The following is an 18747-nucleotide window of genomic DNA, read 5'->3' as shown; positions in this document are numbered from 1 at the left end:
CAGAGGGGAGGCTGCTTGGCAAGGAAGCACATTTGCCCTTCTTGTCCATAAGTCTTTTGAAATAATTTGGTTTGAAAGTATTTTTTTCTGATTCTTAGTGTGTTTTTATGTGAACAAGTAGATGTCCTGTAAAGCACTGCCTCCTAACATCATTGCAGAAATGCACACGTCAGCACTGTGGAAATGGCCTCAGCATCTTCAAACAGTTAAAGACATGTTGGATCTCATCGCCAACCAAAGAGCCACTCTCATCTGTTCTTGCCTCTCTGTATCCTGTCTTAATTATACCTATGAGATAGGCATTCAAATAAGCTGGGCAAACAGACGGAAAACCTAGATGCAAATAACACCCAGCTGACAGTGGATAATGTTTACATGCATTGCCAGTTGGGTGTTGTCTTCAAACCATATGAAGCTGACTTGACATGGAACATCAGGACTAGTCCATTCATTTCCACCACAGCATTGCAGAATCTTGCTGTGACTGGCACTCCTGTGGTAATAATTCTCACAGAAGCTCATGCAATGATGGGAAGCCATATAGGCACAAAGAATGTCTAAATCTATACCAGATGGTGCACACAGGGAGATCAGTGAATTTGGATAGTTTGTGATAAGTATGTTTGCATTTTAATTTTCTCCTTAAAAATAAAACACACACAGAAAAAAGCAGATCCACTTGAAATGAGAGCAGTGTGGAGGCCACAGCCACTAGGAAGACGGACCGAGTTTTCCACTTCTGTGGTTCCGATGAAAAGGGTTTTGCACTCGTTTGGCTGGGTCAGTTTCACCATCAGGTGTTCCAGGTGAGCAAGTCAGTTCTGGTTTCCTTCGAAAAGAGCCCCCGTTTGGAATTCGCTGTGTGCCTCACATGTGTTTGTTTCTGCCGCCAAGGGATTACTTATGCTGGCTGGCCTGACTGAACGACCATATAGCAAAGGCCCCTGCACTTCCAGCGGCCCAGAGTTCCTTTCCAGCTGCAGTGGAAACACAAGCAGTGTAGAAGGAGATCAGATGGACTCTTCTCATCTCAGTTCTCTGGAGAGGTGGTGCGATGGCTTTTAGATTTTAAGTCAAGTAGCTGTCAGTCAAGCTCTGAAGGAAGCTCAGCTGAGGGCACTGAAGTCTATCAGATCACCCAAGCTTACAGTTTATGCTTGTTTCCTTGTCTGTAAAGGTTGGAGCCGATGATCCTGAAGGTCCTTCTGATTCTACAATCCAGACGTTTTAAAGACTCATGCCCACACCCCTACCCCACCCCCGCCCCACGTGCTACATGCTGACATGCACGTCAGCTACGCCCTCTGTACGATTTCCTATGGTGCCTTTTGGTTTGTTTTTTAGCCCAAGAAAGTTATCATGTTCTTACTGTCTCAAAAGCCCAGAAGTCACCATTTAGGTCATCCTTGAGGTGCAGAATTCCCTTTGTCCACTTCCTACGGAAGAAAATTGTTTTAAAGTGGGATAATGTAAACAAAAACATTATTACTATTTGTTTCATGACATTTATTTATGTATAATGCTATGCAGGAGGATTTCTGCAAACCTTTATAACGGTGGTATGTCATAGAGTCAGAGTTAGGTTTTGAATCACAAATTTATTATAGAAAGATACCAATTTAATAAATGTGTTGCAGTAGGTTTTCTAATATTTGTATGCTAAAATGTGACAGACAAAACAGAAAAATGGTCACATCCAATAAGGGGGGAAAGTTTGGAATTAACTGCTGCAGATCATAGCCTGTGAGTGCCCCTTGTCGGGCCCAGAGATGACCTAGTATTAGCCCTTTAAGAGGGCATATGCCAGGTTGGGGTGCGGAGACCATTTGTAGCTCTAGGAAACACTTTTGCTACCTAATTATGTATTCTGAGTTATAAAAAGGATTTGTAACTGCAAGTGGTTTTCAAAGAATAATTTTCTACTGGTGTAAACAGCAACTACGAGATCTATAAATTAGAAAGAGTGGCTGGAAAATCTCAGCAAAACTAACTTTCCCTGGACAGGTGCCTTTACTTAGGCATTTCTGGGCAAAGTCAGCTTTGCTAAGTAGCCATTAGGTCTCCACTGGTCAAGAGAAAGGGGAAAAATTCATCCCAAGCCGTGCCTTGGAAAGGAGTGTTTCAGTCATTACCTGTACTTGGTTTTTCTTGCAATCAAGAAACTGGTGGGAGGAATGAGAACTTCATGGGAAATAAGGCTTTGCATTCTTTGTTTACTGGAAAAATGCTTTGCTTTTATTTGATTTACTCTCCAGGTAAGTCAGGAGAGGATGGCTGAGTTAGCTGGACCCTTTAACATCCCAGGCTTAGGCCAAGGCACCTGGATCCTGGCACCTCCTCCAGAACTTTCTCCAGATCTCTCTTGTTCTCTTTCTGGGGAACTAGGATGAACGTGCTCCTTACATGGGGCGCTGTGTCAGGGCAGGAACCTGGAGGCACCTACCCCGAGAGTTATCACAGGCCAGGATGCATACCTTCTGTTGTTTCTTCCTTCATCGTCTTGATATTTTGATAAAGAACAAAGAGCCCTCTTCATAAAACAGACAGTAATTCTTGTTCTAACCAAACGAGTCCACCACTGAAATGAGTGCCAGTTAATTTCCTTCCTTTGAAACTCAAACATATGATCAGACATATATGTCAAGTATCCCAACAACTGAACTGTTTTAATATTCTCTCCTATCTTCCCTGCTTATTTCCAAAATCCAAGTGCTTTTTTGCTGTAAGCAAAACTATGCGGGAAAGTTCTTTTCAAAAATGCTCTCCCGTACCACCGAAAGGTTTCCTGATTATAAAAGGAACCTACACAACTACCGATAGAAAAGTCCTGCAGCACAGAACAGGTGAGGAGAGGCAGGGCGGCGGTGGGGGTCTGGTATGGGCGGGGCTCTCTGTAGGAGGCATATCTGGGCCTTGGGGCCCCGCAGGCCCAGTGGACCAGTTGGGTCCCTGAGCCAAGAATCTGCCTCAAGCAGGGGATGGGGAAGGGGTAGCAGGGGTACCTTGGCCTGTCGACTGGCTCCAGCAGCTCGAGGGTGCAAAGGGAGGTCATGAGTTTCAGTCTGCTGCTTAGCAAAGTTCACAAACACCTGGAGGCAGGGGAAGAGCAAGAGTAGGTAGATATTTCCAGGAAATGGCACCCTCCACCCACCCACCCACTTTGCTTTCTGTTTTCCCCAGTTAACTACAGCCCTGCTGGAGCAGCTTGTGCCCTGCCCAGGGCACAGGGCTTTTTCTTGGAATTGTGAGCTAAGCCAAAGGAGTGCCCACAGGAGGATTAAAAGGTCAACAAGGCAAGGCAGATTCTCAGCTACCGGTGTCCTCCTGAAACTCTAAAGGAATAACTAAAATATCCCAAGCCAGGAGAACAGGAGCTGATCTCCCCACTTTTCTCTTCTCTCTTCAGTGTGCCTGTCCTTGCCTCCACCTGCTTATGCTGATAAGAAGCTCCTCAAAGGGTAAACAGAGGCTTGCCTATTTCCACTGCTTTATTGAATGGTCTTTAAGGGTGTTTATTTAAAAAACAAAAAACCCCCAGTAAAACCCAGAAACAAATGTCCATATGGATGAATGGATAAACAAAACATGGCATTTACATGCAACTGAATAGTATTCAACTTTAAAAAGAAAGGATATTCTAACACATGCTACCACGTGGATTTACCTTGAGGACATTATGTTCACCAAAATAAGCTAGGCACAAAAGGACAAATATCATATGATTCCACTTATATGAGGTACGTGGAGTAGTCAACAGAAAGTAGAACGGTGGTTACCAGTGGCTGGGAGAGTGGTTACTGGGGAGTTATTGCTTGATGAATAGAGTTTCAGTCTGGGAAGATGAAAAATTTCTGGAGATGGATGGTGGTGATGGTTGCACAACAATGTGAATTTATCAATACTTGATGCCACTGAAGTGTAATGCCACTTAAAAATGGTTAATTATGATATATATATATATTTTTATATGTATTTTTTACCACAATAAAAAGTGATCACGTTAAAAAACCTGACACATGGCACACATTTATCAAAACTCACTGAACTGTACACTTTAAGTGGGTGCTTTCTATTGTATTTAAATTAAGCATTAGTAAAGTTGATTTGAAAAGAAAAAAAATGGCCACCACCACAAACCAGGAAGGAGAAATAATGTCCTAGAGTTGTGGGGAAGGATGCTGTAAAGAAGTCCGTGAAGTCTGCTGATGGCTGAAGTACTGTTCGAAGACAATTTCTGATATTCCAAGTTTTGCCCTAATGGACAGAGGGACTAGAGTGTTGGCACTTGGGCATGTCCTGCCTCGCTCTCGTGTGGATTCCAGCCCAGCCTTTGCCCGGCCCCGCTCTGCATGTGGCGCCCTCTCGGCCTTGCCTGGTCCAGCGTGGTCTGCGTGACTGAGTACTCCTCGACGAGCAGGCTGTCCCTGTGGGAGCCGAGCAGCCGGAAGATCCTGGCCAGCGAGGAGGAGGAGACCTGGAACTGCAGCATGTTGTAGTGCCTCTCCCTCTGCACGCTGCCTGGGAAGTTCCCCTGGAAGAACTGCTCCACGGGACCCAGGTCGGGAAGCAAGTCGTCCTTCGGGGACTTGATTTTCATTGTGACGATGTAGCCATCTCCAAACCTGAGGGAAGCACGTGGTGGTGTGGTACAGGCCTGTTAGCAGTTGGGTCTAAGGAAATCCTGAAATGAGGACTAGACTCATCAAAAATATTGGGGATTAAAGGCATGTACTATAGACCTCGTGTACATGTTTAAAACTAGGATTAAAAGGGCCATGATGGTTCCTGGAGAAGTGGTTTGATACTAGTTTTTAGAGGTCTAAATGCCTTGTGTGGTGAAGTGCGTCTCCAGACCTGTGTCACAGCTTCCTGTGTCCACCTCTTGGAGACATGGGTGTTCCCTGCTCCTTGCCCTTTAACATACTTGCTGAAGTCAAGGGTGGTCTGAGCCCTGTGCTGAGATCACAGGCTGCCCAGTGCTTACTCGGTGGTGGAAAGACTGCCCAGCCCTTTAAGAGACTGGCCTGGTGGAAGCAAAGGTTTGGGAAGGCAGCGCTTCCCTGGGGAAGCTTCCAGAACAAATGGAGCTGCCAGGGCCAGGGCCGTCGGTGCTTCCCTCCTACCCTCACCAGGTCACCCACCTGTGGATCAAAAATGGTCCACCAGAGTGAATGCATGGCTAGCTGGCTTCCCTTAACACTTACACCAGGGTATACTTATTTCAGTGCTCCCTCCATGATCCAGGATTGTTCCCCTTTACAATAAAATGCCTTTACCTTTCAGCCCCGGAAAATTGACCATCCTCCACGTGGGAACATTCCCTCTCACCTGCTCTCCCATGGGGATATTGAGGACTGAGAGGGAAAGGAGTAGGGAGCAACCATGTCTCAGCAGGTGGACACTGTAAGTTGCTGACATGGGTCTGGCGACCTCACATGCTGAAGTCCCCCTAGATATCTGTGTAGTGTGCAAGCTGTAGTTGCTCAAGATATCATGGGTCAAGTGCCCAAATGCAGCTAATCTACTAGACCTTCCTCTCAACCACTTATCTGTATGATGTGTATGAAGCATGATGTGTATCATGCAAGACACTCCCCTGGATACATGGAGATGAAGCGTCTCGGTGTAGATGAGGTGAGTTAGGTTCTCTTCCTTTCACCAACGGGCATGGTGACTTTTCTGTCCTGGGCTCTCATTTATCTCTGATAAATGAGTGATAACTATAAGTCCACCCTTCCTAGTTTATAAAGCATATCAGAAGGCAAAGGAGCATGACATTCTTAATAAAATCTTATTTTAAGTGATTGTCGGCTTTGGCGCACAAACCGTTATTAATAACACATTATTTACAGCAGTCTACAATTTACGGGGACGGGATAATCCTGCTGAAGATTACTGGCATTGCTGGTTTGTCATACAATACATGGTCATTTCTCACATTCAAAAGCATATGACACGGCAGAAAGGAACACTGATTGTGCTCAGGCCTGGTCTGATTTGGTCTCTGAATCATTCCTACCGTGGTTGTGGACTCTTATTAAATGGGTCATGGGTCCTGGATCTGTTGGGCTAAGTGGTGGGATAATTAGGCAGTGGTAGTGACCCTCCCTCATCCCAAATGGGCTCTGCATTTGCCCCGATCAGAATCCCCATCTGGAGACTCGGTGAGCCTTCAGCCATAGGCAGTTAGCCCAATAGAGAGGAGTTACATTCAGCACAACAGCTTTCTCCATCTACTGCTGCAGAATGAGGCCCAGACACCTCTGCCCGTGGCATGAGGGGGCAGCAGGACCCCCCCCACATGTCAGTAGAGAGCACAGGGCCTGGTTGACTGCCCCTTTCTCCCCAGAAGGTACTAAAGGCAATCCCCACCATATCCTTACTTGTACTTGAGGTGCTGAATGGTGCCCAGACACTGAAAGGCGCCCTTCGCCATGATGGCAAGCCGGGTGCACAGGGCCTCGCACTCTTCCATGCTGGGGGCGGGGGAGAGCAGGTGAGGGCTGGGAGGACTGGACTCCATTGCCCGCCTGCTCCACCCCAGTCCCTGGGAATCTCTTGCCTGTGGGAAGTGAGGACCACGGCTCTCCCTTCTCTGATGATGCTCATGATGGTGTTCCACAGCATGCGGCGTGCCTGGGGGTCCATGCCTGTGGTGGGCTCGTCCTGTGGGGAGGCAGAGAGGATAGGGGGTTGGTTCCGGCACCCTCCTTGGCTGACTCCCTCTGAGCAGCTCTGCTCTCTGGCAGACAAAGCACAAATTCACTCCCCCGAGGGGCAAGACCCGGGGAAGCCAGCACAGGGCATGGAAGGCGGGAGGTGAATCAGGACCGTGAAGAAACATCATGCACACCTCTAGACCCGTTTCAGCCCGTGAATGGGTTAAGGTTGATTAAGGCAATGATAGAGTTATCTTAAAAAAAGGAAAAAATTCTCTATATATGTTTGCAAGGAGGCAGGAAGATAGCTCAGGTGATTTTCAGGGTCCCTCCAAGGCCTGTGATCCATGCCCTCATAAACCCCAGACTACAGGGGTATGGGGGCCTCAGGCCTGGTCCAGCTTTGGTGAGAACCACATGAGCCGTTGCTCCAGCCCAGTGCGCCTGTCCAGTTAGGACCCCAAACAGGCCTTGTCAGGCAGTAAAAATTTTTGACCAGTCCCTGACATTCTGCAGAGGGGCTGAACTTCCCTGCTAGAGCCTGCAGCCCCCAAGAGGCTTCCCAGGAACTCACAGTGAGAATGTGTTGTGACTCTATCTCCCCCCAAGAGCTGTGAACCAAACACTAGGCTGATATGCTCAAAACGAGCAGAATAGGCAACAACCCAGACAAAAACAGCCCGCTGCGTTTTCTAAATCTGCTGACCCAACAACAGAGATGCAGCACTCGGCTCTTGCAAGCCCTTTGGTGGTCCCTGTGGTGCTCACCAGTAGCACCAGCAGTGGGCAGCCTATCAGTGCAATGGCTGTGGACAGTTTCCGCTTATTGCCTGCACTGTAGGTGCCGGCCAGGCGGTCTGCGTAGAGAGACAGGCCCAGGCTCTGAATACTCCAGTTTGTCACCTAGGGAAGAGAAAGAAATCCCATTTGGGATAAACAAACAAGCAAACACCCCAAACCTCCACCAACTCAAAGTCTTGGGCTCCCAGATCGCACACCTTCAGGATGACAGACCCAGCTAGGCTGAAAAAGGACCACCTGCTGGCTCATGGGGTGGCTCGTGGCCTTCAAGGGCCAGACGTCTCCTTTCCACTGTGGGCCTTAGATCTCAGTGTGGTTTGGTCTGCTCCACACCCGTTGGGTGTAGCCCCCTGAGAAATGGCCTTCAGCTTTACAAGAGTCGGACAATGCTTCTCACCCAGTGTCCTGGACTATCGCTAGGAGTAGAAGAGGAAGAGTCCTAGGGTCTGTTTAAGAAGATGGTGGGTCCCAGACCTGTTGATACCACCCCTCATCACGGTCACACTTGAAGTCTTGTGTGTGCATCTAATATATACTTATTGAGCACCTTCTATGAACCAGGCATAGAAGGGTGCTAGAGAATAATGGTGAACATGGCCATTGCTGCTGTACTCACAGATGGCAGGGGGTGGTGACAGACAACCAAAATACACAGAATAATGACAGATTGTAACAGCGCTTTGAGGGAACTCAACAGTAAACTATGATAGAGAATACCGTGTGTGTGTGTGCACGTGTGTGCACATGCATGTGCACAGAAGGAAAGCTAGGGAGGTCTCTTGGAGACAGGCCCACCATGCCTCTGCCTTCTGCACCTCTACCTGGAATGTTCTTCCCCTAGATATCCACATGGTTCACTCAGGTCTTCACCCAGAAGTCACTTCCTCTGTGAAGCTGTCCCTGGGCCACCCTACATAAAAGTGCATACCCCACAATTCTTCCCTGCTTTATTTTTCCCCTAAGGACTTTTTACTCTCAAATGTACTGTATATTTTACTTGTTTATCTTTTTAGTGTCTGTCCCTCCCACTAGAATATAAGCTCCATTTTTTACTTTTTATTTGGAATAGTCCCCAACTGACAGAATCGTGTAAGAATAAGAATAGTGCAAAGAACACTCATAGACTCTTAGTCTCTATTTTCTCTCTCCTTCTCTTACACACACAAAAATACACACACACACACACACACACACAATGTTTTCAGACTCATCTGAGGGTCAGTTATACTTGGCCCTTCATTCCTAAATACTTCAGTGTCTATTTCCTAAGTATAGGGACATCCTCTTACATAACCACAGTACAGTTATGATTGTCAGTAAATTTAATATTGTCATGATACTTTTATCTAGATTATTACCCTTCACAGTCTGGTTTTGCCAATTCACTCAGTAATGTCCTTTCCAGCACTATTTTCTCTCCAGTACAGGCTGCAGTGTAGTGTACATTATTCAGTCACTGTGTCTACTTAGCTTCCTGTGATCAGGAACATCTCCATAGGCTTTCTCTGCCATTCCATGTCTTTTATGACTTTGATCATTTTTAAGAATACAACCCATATATACATATACATATATATATATGTATGTATTTTAATAGAATGTTCCTCTAGATCTTGTCAAATGTTTCTTCATGATAAGGTTCAGGTTATGCATCCCAATCAGAATATTCTGTAGGTGAAGTTGTGTCCTTCTCAGGGTATCACATCCAGGGGTGCGGGATGTGAATCTGACCCTCAGCGGTGATGGTGGTTTTGAGCACCCAGTTAAAGTGTTGTCTAATTTCTCCACTGTAAGATTATCAGGCTTCCCCCTCACAACCAATAAGCAATCTGTGGGAGATACTTTTAAGCCATAAAAATATCTTGCTTTTCATAAAAGATTTCCCCTAGACTCAGCAACCACAAATCTTGTCACAATCGTCTTTACTCTGACCCTTGCAAAATGATTTTTGAGCTCTGGAACTTCCTGCACACTAACTAGCTGGCTCTCAGCATTTGACTGTAGGCAAGAACCATCCCTTCTCTCCTGATTATTTACTTATCTACTTAACAATATGGAGTTATAAATCCCTACTTTTCCTCCAATGTTTTATAACTGTCATGGTATTTAATTATGTTGATGCTTAAATTGTCCCATATTTGGCCATTGGGAGCCCCTTCAAGATGGCTCCTGTGCACTTATGACATGCCTCTATCATTTTTTTTTTTAAAGCACTCTTTACTTTCTGACATAATAGGATGTTCCAGGCTCATTTTACCTATGGTGTCTCAGCCCTGGAATTTGTCAGTTGTCTGAAGAGTCATAATTCCTTTTAGTGGGGAATGGTATTAGAGATCAAAATCTGGACACTTAAATATACTCATTTTAACTGGGGCATTTTTGCTTCTTGGCCTTTTCAGAGGACAGATATATGCACACACAAACATACACACACATGCACATACCTATGTATGCATATGTGCAATATACATGAGCACATACGGCATGCATGCACAAACATAAGCACATAACTATTTCATGAGTTCACAGCGATAGCTCCAATTCCAATCCATCCTTATAGGATTCTTTCTTACTTTCCCCCTTTTCATATTTGTATGTCTGTTCTTCCACATTGAGAACTCTGGCTCCAAACAACATAAAAACATTTATTCATTTACTTAGTCCTACAAAACATGTAAAATTATTTCAGAATTGCTTTGCCCATGCCACTATAAAAAACAAATCAACTAAAAAGAGCTCACAATTTGCTTGTAGCTCTTTCTCTCTGCTCCACCTGCCCAAGACTGAGGATATACTGTCAAATATTGTATCATCAGTTATTTGTATTAGTTCTTTTCCTCCCCTCCTGTATGATTATTACATTCATTTGAAATAAAATTGGATTAATTTGTTTTAGTTTGCTTTCAGTGTTAGGATTTTCTTTTTGTTTTCATTTCTACCTCTTTTTCATTCTTACTGATTTAGTTTTATTTTTTTGAATATGTAGAACATTAACATGCTTCCAAAAGTTTAAACTATACAAAAAGAATACCCTGAGAGAAGTGTTATTCTCTCTCATTTCCCTCTTGCTGATCACTACATTTATTGTTTTCCAGTTTATCCTTCCTATATTTCTATTTGTAAAGGTAAGCAGACATATTTACGCTTTCTTATTTTTCCTACTTTCTTACACTAAAAATTAGCATTCTACATGTGCTCTTTTGCACTTCGCTCTTTTCACTTAACTATATCTCCTAGGAATAACTCCATATCAGTTCACAGAGATTTTCTTCGCTTTTGTTTTTTTTTTTACAGCTGCATAAGACCTTATTGTATGCATTTATCACAAATTATGCAGCCAATTTCCTATGCCTGAACACTTAGCTAATTTCCCATATTTTACGAGTAAAATGCAGTGAATAACCTTGTGCATAAGCATTTTGTACTGGATCAAAGGGTAAATGTGTATACCGTTTTGTTAGATATTAGGGCAGGACTCTTTTAATCTGTTTTGTTCACTGCTATACCCTTGTTTTCCAGAACAGTACTTGACACGTAGCAGACACTGAGTTGAGCACTTGTTGAATGAATAAATGGAGAGCGTGCTCCAGCTTTCCCATCTCTAAATAAATGCATTCTCATAGAACAGGTTCTCGAGTGGCCCTAACAAACCGTGTTTATTTACCCTCTTGATTTTCTCTGCTGGTACACCTCGAAGCCGGGCATAAAGGTAAAGATGTTCTCGCCCTGTAAGCAGGTCATCGATTGCATCAAACTGAGGACAGTAGCCCATACTTTGATGGACGTCAGAAATATTGGTTAAAATACTGCAAGAAGAAAAAGCAGTCAGCAGGTTTCCTTCACAAAGTGGGTGACCAGAGATCTAGGGCTGGAGGAGTTTCTGCCAATAAGATAAGAAAGCTGCCTCTTCTCTTCTCCCATTTTGCTTTAGAGATGTGCACGACATTTAGCAATCAGAGCAGGGGCTGTTTGGTTAGAAACTGATAAACTCCAGGAGTTCTGAGCTTTGAATCCAGTCAGATTCTCCCGTTTCCCTGTCTAGGATAAACTGAATACCTGCTACCCAAAGACAGCTAGGCTTTTGGATTGGTTCACCTCTTAAAAACAAAGGGAAGATCAAATTTAAGAAAATGACTAGTGGTTTTTGATCCCTTTCAAACATTTGGAAAGTTGCTAGAGAAGACGTGTGCTTTCCAATGGAAGTAAATTTCTCCATTTGTGTTTACTGGCAGAGATACAGTCAATGAAAGAGGAACCAATCAGATCACCACCTAGAGCAAGAGGCTGGCAGAAGAGAAGAAGAAATGAAATGAACTGAGTCTATCAACTCCCTTTGACCAATATATTCTCTCCCGCTAGAAAATATATTGCCTTGATGAAAAAATAAACTGTCCATAGACTGGTCTAATTTCTTTCTCCCTTCTCTTATAGCTTAGGGTCTGTGAATAAAGGATGGATCCAACAGTATGCAACAGGATGGCACAGAGAGAGGCCATGTAGTTCCCCACTATGACAAAAACTACTTAGGTATGGCTGGGCCAATTAAAACCACCCAGAGAAGCAAGGAGGGTCCTTCACCAAATTCACAGGAACTACTCCACTGAAGAACCTGAATCCTGTGTCTTAAACCTATACGTTCTTTCTAGCTTCTGTCTTGGTTTTACCTTCTGGGCATCTGACTGTGTCTCACTTGGAGTATAACTTGATGTCTCATGGTAAAACCTATTACATCCCCCTGCCCTCCACTCCCTGCCCTTTCCCCTTTGTTACCATCATGAAGTCATTTGCTTGGCTAAGCTAGATCTGAAGATGAGACAGACCCAGCCATGGCTCCACCTCTGCCATTCCCTTTGCTCTAGACCCAACAGGGATGGCTGGGGAACCAAATTCATCCTATTTGAGCCAGTGAAGAATGCTCAGGACTCTCCCTACCCAGGGAGCATTGGGCCATGTTGAGGATGGCTTTCCCTAGTCAAGCAGAAGTTGGTTAGATATCAGCAGCGCCTAACTCCACCCATAAACCAGGGCAGAGAGTTTCTCTGGGCACATCTAATGTGTGTGAGCTCTGCTGTTCAAGGGGCAGCCTGGAAAGAGGCAGACAAGTGCAGGCTCATGTTCTCTGTACTGTCCTGTGGATGACCAGTCTGTTTCCATGCTCCTTGTTTCAGAGAGCAGCAGGCACCCTCCTAGAATCCAAGGGCACATGCCAGTTTTCCCTTTATAGAGGAACCTTGGCCTGCAAAGCCAAGTGTTGACACAGAAATAGCCAATGCAGATTAAGGCCTCTGAAGGCCCCAAACCATCCCCCATCTAGAAACTCAACCCAGAGAAAGGATGTGTCATCACAGAGGTTCTTAACCTGGGGTCCAGGAGTTCCTGTAGGGTCATAAATGTGCTTCAGGGCTCAGTAAATTCCCCAAATGCAAAGAATGTATGAAGACAGGTAATGGGAAACAGTGGTGTATGTTTATAGGAAGAAGGTGCGTGTGTTCATCAGATGATCAAAGGGTGAGATGCTCATGACCCACAAAAGACTAAGAACCACTGATTTGGTGCTTCTCAGAGCTTTCCTAGAATTCACGCTAACAGAGGAATCTCTTAACAATCACAATTCAATTAAATTTTCCAGAGAGTCTATGTCTTAGACTTATTGGACCATGTCCTCTGGGAGGTCCACCCTTCTGCACAGATCTTTCAGACTCTCAGAGTCACCCTCAGATACAGGGTCAATGCTTACCCTTCCTATGGTGGGACAAGGACATGGCTTAGGACCTGGGAGAGACACCCTGAGACAGGATGAGTAGGACACTCACCTCTTGCCTGCGACAGTGGCATCGCCTGACGTCACTGTGCTGTCCCCAGTGAGCATCTTGAATGTGGTTGTTTTGCCAGCTCCGTTCACTCCCAGGAGGCCAAAGCACTGAGGGAGAACACACAGAATTGGCCTCGCCCTAGAGCCCAGGAAGGTCTGGAGTGTCAGGCCCTAGGGCAAGTGTGTGGGGTGGGGGGAGGCATTTTAGGCCTGTGCTGCCTTTGTGGAGGTCACTAGCCATGTACGGTGTAAGGCAGCAGAATGTGCCACTTAGGCATAAGGATGCTTTTGAGCCGAAGGCAAATGAGAAGAAGCAGATATAAGAAAAGCTCTCTGCCCTCTCCCCTATTTGCTTCAAAGCAGGACATAAATTTACAAGGTGTTTCCCTTTCCTCTCTACCAAGATGGACAAAAATTAATCACTGGAGACAACTTTAGACTCTTACCAGCTTGGAGATGAAACCAGAGGAATCTATATAACAAACTTTACTAACTAGTCTTTATCTACCATTAGTTACCCATATACTTGCCTTCCTACAATTTGCCACCCTAGAAACTATAGGTCCCTTTCCTTTGTCTTGCAACTTCCCTAAAAATGTATTGTTCCTTTGCTAAGATGCTATATAAGCCCAAGTTCTAACCACCCCTTTGGGGTAGTCCTCTCCCCTGTGTATGTACGGTACACATGCTAACAAACTTCTCTTTGTTTTTCTCTTGTTAACCGGTCTTTGGTCAGGCCAGTTGACAGAGCCCCAGCCCCAGAACCTAAGAGGGTAGTAGGAAGGAGAATTTTTCCTCCATGACAGTGGCTACTGAGCACTTGAAATGTAACTACATGTGCTAGAAGGTAAAACACACACTAGATTTTGAAGACTTAGAACAATAACAAAAAAGAATGTCAAATATCTCATAAATAATGTCTTATACGAATTACATGTTGAAGTGATACTATTTCAGATATATTGGATAAAATTAATGATTAAGATTAATTTCACCTGCTTTTACTTTTTTCCTGTGGCTACTAGAAAATTAGAATGATCTGACCTACGGTGGCACATGTTTTATGTCTACTGGCCAGCTGTGCTTGAGAGGAGACCAGAGACATGCATAGGAGCTGATTTTCTGAGGCCCTTTCACATGTGGCCTGCAGAGTACCCACCTCTCCGGGGCGGACTCCCACACACAGCCTGTCCACCGCTGGGCTGGAGCTGCCTGAATAAATCTGTAAGATCCAGAGAAAGTGAACTGAGGACTGAGAGAGAGTTAAGTAGGGAGGGCAAGAGAGCAAAGGATGGTTTAGGTGAAGGTTACATTTTGACACGAATGTGCAGAGAGGTGCTGTGAGCACTGAGTCTCGAAGCTGACCCCCTGTGCGGAAATGGAACGGAGGAAGATTAGCGGGGCTCAGTTGCAGTGGCTGTCGCTGAGGCCCTGTGTCCGTGCCCAAGATGAATACTAGGGAAAGTGCATTGAGTGTTCTTGGAAGACACGTTATAACACCGAGGTTTTATAACCTCACATAAAATTAGGGAAAGGAATTGCTTGGATAAGCATCTTGCTTATTCTACAGAAGGCAAATTACAACGTGGTGCCCTCTCTGGTCCAACTGGCACCTCCAAACTAAGATGCCTGCAACTATTCCCTTACCTTGGTTAGTTCATTTAGCCTTAAGATATCAGTTTTATTTCCTCCACTAATAATTCGTTGTCTTTCTTCAGCCACATCATCATCTTCATCTATGATAGGCTCCTTAGCGGGCTCAGTAGTCCTAGATGAAGAAAAGAGGACGGAGTGGGCTGGTGTACAGCATCCTTGGCACTGTTCTTTTCCTCTGACATTCTTCCCATTCCCCAGCTTCTGCCCCAGGCTGGCCTTCCACCCCCACAGGCTTGAACTCTCAAAAGGACTCCCCACAGGAGAGGCGTTAGGCATTAGGCAGAGAGGGCAAGTGCTCGAGTCCAGAGTCTGCCCTGGGCTCCAGTCCTGGCCTTCCCACGTGTGACTTTGGGCACGTCACCGAACCTCTCCAAACCTCACCTCCCTCAACCATAAGATAGGGAGGGGCTGGTAAGAGCGTGTGCCTCATGGGATTGTGGTGGAGATGCACTTGGCACAGTGTCTGGCACAGAGTCAAGACTCCTAACCTGGGAGCTGTTATCACGAAAAAACCCTTCGTCTATGGCAAGCACTCAGCAAATGATAGTTACTAGCGCCCAAGCCTCCCACTTCTTTTAGTCCCTCAGGTTATCTCACGCCCCCAACCACAGTTCTCCAGCAGCTGTACGTTAAAGCCCTAACTCCCCAGCTGAGATCCCAGAGTCCTGCGGTCAGGCTCCACCTACTCTTCCCACCCGCTCTCCCGTTTATCTCTTGGACTAACTCCTCCGCCAACCATTTGATCTACCCATGGTCCCCAGCCCATGCTAGCCTTTCCCAGCTCGAGCCCCCGCAGGCATCGCCAGTGGCCCAGTGTTCTCGTTCTTCTCCCTGCGGAGCAGAATCCTCCTCGTCCTTAAAAGCACAGCGTCTTCTCTGAAACCCTCCCTGAACACCTTGACCTCCATGCTTTCCTTCCTTCCTCCCTAGCCATATCCAGTTCATTACTAAGTACTGTCTAACAGACTTCCTACTATTTATCCAGTCAACTTCTTTTACTCCATCTCCTAATGCCCCCACTCCTTTCCAGGCTACCACTGTCTCATGCCTGGGTGCCAAAGCGGCCTCCTGTCTGGTCTCTCCCCTTCTAACCCCGGCAGATCATGTCATTCCCCTGAGCAAAACACCCCAACAGCTTTCTGCTGCCCTCAGCCTTAAATTCTAGGTCCTCACCAAGGTGGGGGGCATTTTACCACCTGGCTCTGCCCTCCTCTCCAGGCCCATCTCTCAGCCCCCTCACCCTCTCCTTTCACGGACATCCTGAACTCCCCACAGGCAGGCATGTCCTCTACCGAGAGCACCTCTTCTTCCTCCCTCTCCTTCCTCTCTTTTCCTGGTTGCTTCTCAGTATGGGCATGGCTGTCTCCTTGAAGCCAGAGACTGTGGAATACTTCTCTGGTCTTCTTTCCAGCCTAATGCGGCAGGACGCGCTCAATGGTGCTACCAGAGTCTGAAGCTAATGAGTCTGTTTTAGTAAATAACTCCTCCCCCTCTCTCGCCCCAGGCCCCCTAAGATGTGGCCAAAGCTGCGGGGGTCTTGTAAGGGCTGAGGCTCCCGTGGATGGCGACTCCTCACACCGTCTCTCCCACACTAGAACCACGTACTGGCCATGTTGTTTTATTCTAAGTGTGTTGACACCCATTATCTCATTCAAACTCTTTCCAACAATTCAATTCCCTGTGGATCAAAACCTAAAGACAAGTCCTTGTGAATCTTTATTTACATGTGAGCACATTCAGCCTGAAAGGATGAGAAGAGAAGAGACAAACACTGTCAAGCAAAGTTTCTTCTGAGTGCCCCGTGATTTGCAATCTGGGCCTCTGGGCTGAGCCCAGTAAATGTCAGCCTGGGTTGCAGAGGGGGCTGCCTTCTGGAAAGCTGAGCACCCACTTCAGAATGATGCAGGGCCTCAGGCAAAAGCCTGGGAAGAACGGCACAGCTGGTGTGGGTCAGGGTTGGCAGGGATCCCCTTCTTCCCCAACCAGGGGGGCACAATCACTGCCCCACCCGCTCCACACTGCACCTGGCTGCCTTCACCCCGAATGTCACCCCCATATTACTCCCTTCCTTCCCTGCCCTGTCCCCATTCTCAAATCTCTAACTAGCATAGGGGCCCGCTTTGTCTATTTTCTCATGAATGCATAAATCTATTTCCTAGTACTTTGGATACCAATGAATCATTATCATTTGCCATGCTATGATGCAATTTAATATGACTATCTGTTTCTTAAATGAATGGGATTAAATATTAGTGACTGAAATTAATAGCATTGCATTTTAAACACTTTAAAGTTTAAACTTTTAAACTTTAAATACGCACAAATTCTAATGTGCCTGTTTTAATGTACCTCTCCTTGTAGTACTCAGAACAAGCCAGGCTTCGAGAGCATAAAAAACTTTATGGAGTGGGGCTCATGAGGAAAGAGATGACCACTTGGATGTGAAATCAAGTTCCCTGACTGACAGGCAACAAGGAGCTGGCCTTGGTACCCTCAGGGCAGTGGCGCGAGCGTACCATAGGCTGAAGAAGAATTGGTACTGGATGAGGAGGGTCAGGAGGAAGTACACCAACCCTTCTACTGCCATGGCAACCAGGTTCTTCCCAATCAGGTCCCACTGGAACGGATTTGAAGAGTGCTCCTCACCTGGGGATGGAGGCCACCGGAAATGAACAGGAATTAAGTCCACTTAGCTGCCCCAGCTGTCCCGAAAGACGTAGTTACAACACTAGGCTCAGCTAGACTAGGCCTTATGCAAGGGATTAAGTCAGAGCCAAACCCGAGTCTCATACTGGCTCCTCAAGTCAGAGTAGGGAAGAGTAGGAACTGCCCTTGACCCCTCCTAGTCTCCTTAGCCGTGGAAATGGAGGCACTCTGGTTCCTTCTAGTGTCGGGAAAATCCCAGACCAACCAGGTGCCCCCAGCCCCAGCCCAGGCTGCAGGTCTGTCATAGGAACTCCCACTGCAGCCCTCCCGGCCTAGGAGGATCCAGGGCCATGTGACTGCTACCCACCAAACCGGGCATAGACGTCTGTCACAGCCTGGCTCAGTGTCAGGTCGATGAGGCCCCGGCCCAGGCAGAAGTGGGGGAAGATAATGAGCAGCTTCCTCAGCACGGCACTGAACCTGAGCAGTGTCTGAAATACAGAAAAGCAGGACAGTCAGTGATGGAGGCCAAGCCTGGCTGCCCGCTCCTAAGCGGGGTGGGGCTTGGATGCCCTCACAGACCAGGACCAGTGGAGGGCCTGCAGCCAGAGAGGACGTAGCAGCCAGACTGGCTACCGGAGGGACTTGTCAAGCAGATAGGAAGTTTTGGAATACTCACAGGAGGTGCCTCTAGCCGGCAGCCTGCTTGAGGAGCTTTCACTGCAGACTCACTTTGAAAGTACACAGGAACCCTCCAAGGCTTTTGTTACCAGGAGATGCAGCTGCTGGGAGTGTGGCCCAAGCTCTCTCTCTTTTGGTACAGCTGTGAGCCACGCTGGGGGCTGCGGCTCTGTCACTAGCAATATCTTAGCCTAGCTTGTACCAAACGGGAGAGGGGCCCTGAGCATCTTCTAGCTCTGCTTCTCAGCTCCCACAGGACAGCTACAGCTGTCTGCAACTGTCACCAGCAGAAAGGACGGCTGGAGACTTTCCCTGGTGTCTGGGTTGAGTTGTGGGGACTTGTTTTCAGGTGGTAGAAGGTACTTGCTGCCTTAGCCTCAAGTGTCAGTGTCAGGCAGAGGGGACACCGAGTGGGTGAGGCTGACCCGCTCTTCCGGCCCATCCCTGCTGCACAACCTCCTTCCTCTCCAGCCTCCGAACTTTTGCTTATGT

General features: G+C 46.6%; 1 protein-coding gene across 1 annotated transcript in view; it reads right to left on the bottom strand.

The window, feature by feature from the left end:
• Positions 1–604: 604 nt before the first annotated feature.
• Positions 605–18747, bottom strand: part of ABCA4 (ATP binding cassette subfamily A member 4) — a 137311-nt gene continuing 119168 nt past the window's right edge. The window contains exons 40-51 of the mRNA XM_061183907.1: positions 17942–18065; positions 17445–17574; positions 14920–15040; positions 14432–14494; positions 13274–13380; positions 11125–11266; positions 7428–7562; positions 6563–6666; positions 6384–6476; positions 4373–4622; positions 3003–3089; positions 605–1436 (exon numbers count right to left, since the gene is read on the bottom strand). Coding sequence (XP_061039890.1) covers positions 1401–1436; positions 3003–3089; positions 4373–4622; positions 6384–6476; positions 6563–6666; positions 7428–7562; positions 11125–11266; positions 13274–13380; positions 14432–14494; positions 14920–15040; positions 17445–17574; positions 17942–18065 — 1392 coding nt within the window. The 3' untranslated portion in view covers positions 605–1400. The remainder of the gene's footprint in view (positions 1437–3002; positions 3090–4372; positions 4623–6383; positions 6477–6562; positions 6667–7427; positions 7563–11124; positions 11267–13273; positions 13381–14431; positions 14495–14919; positions 15041–17444; positions 17575–17941; positions 18066–18747) is intronic.

This window comes from Eubalaena glacialis, chromosome 3 (genome assembly GCF_028564815.1).
Source record: "Eubalaena glacialis isolate mEubGla1 chromosome 3, mEubGla1.1.hap2.+ XY, whole genome shotgun sequence".
NCBI classification, from domain to species: Eukaryota; Metazoa; Chordata; class Mammalia; order Artiodactyla; family Balaenidae; genus Eubalaena; species Eubalaena glacialis.
Note: the sequence above shows the minus strand (reverse complement) of the source record. Positions and strands in the feature narration are given on the sequence as shown.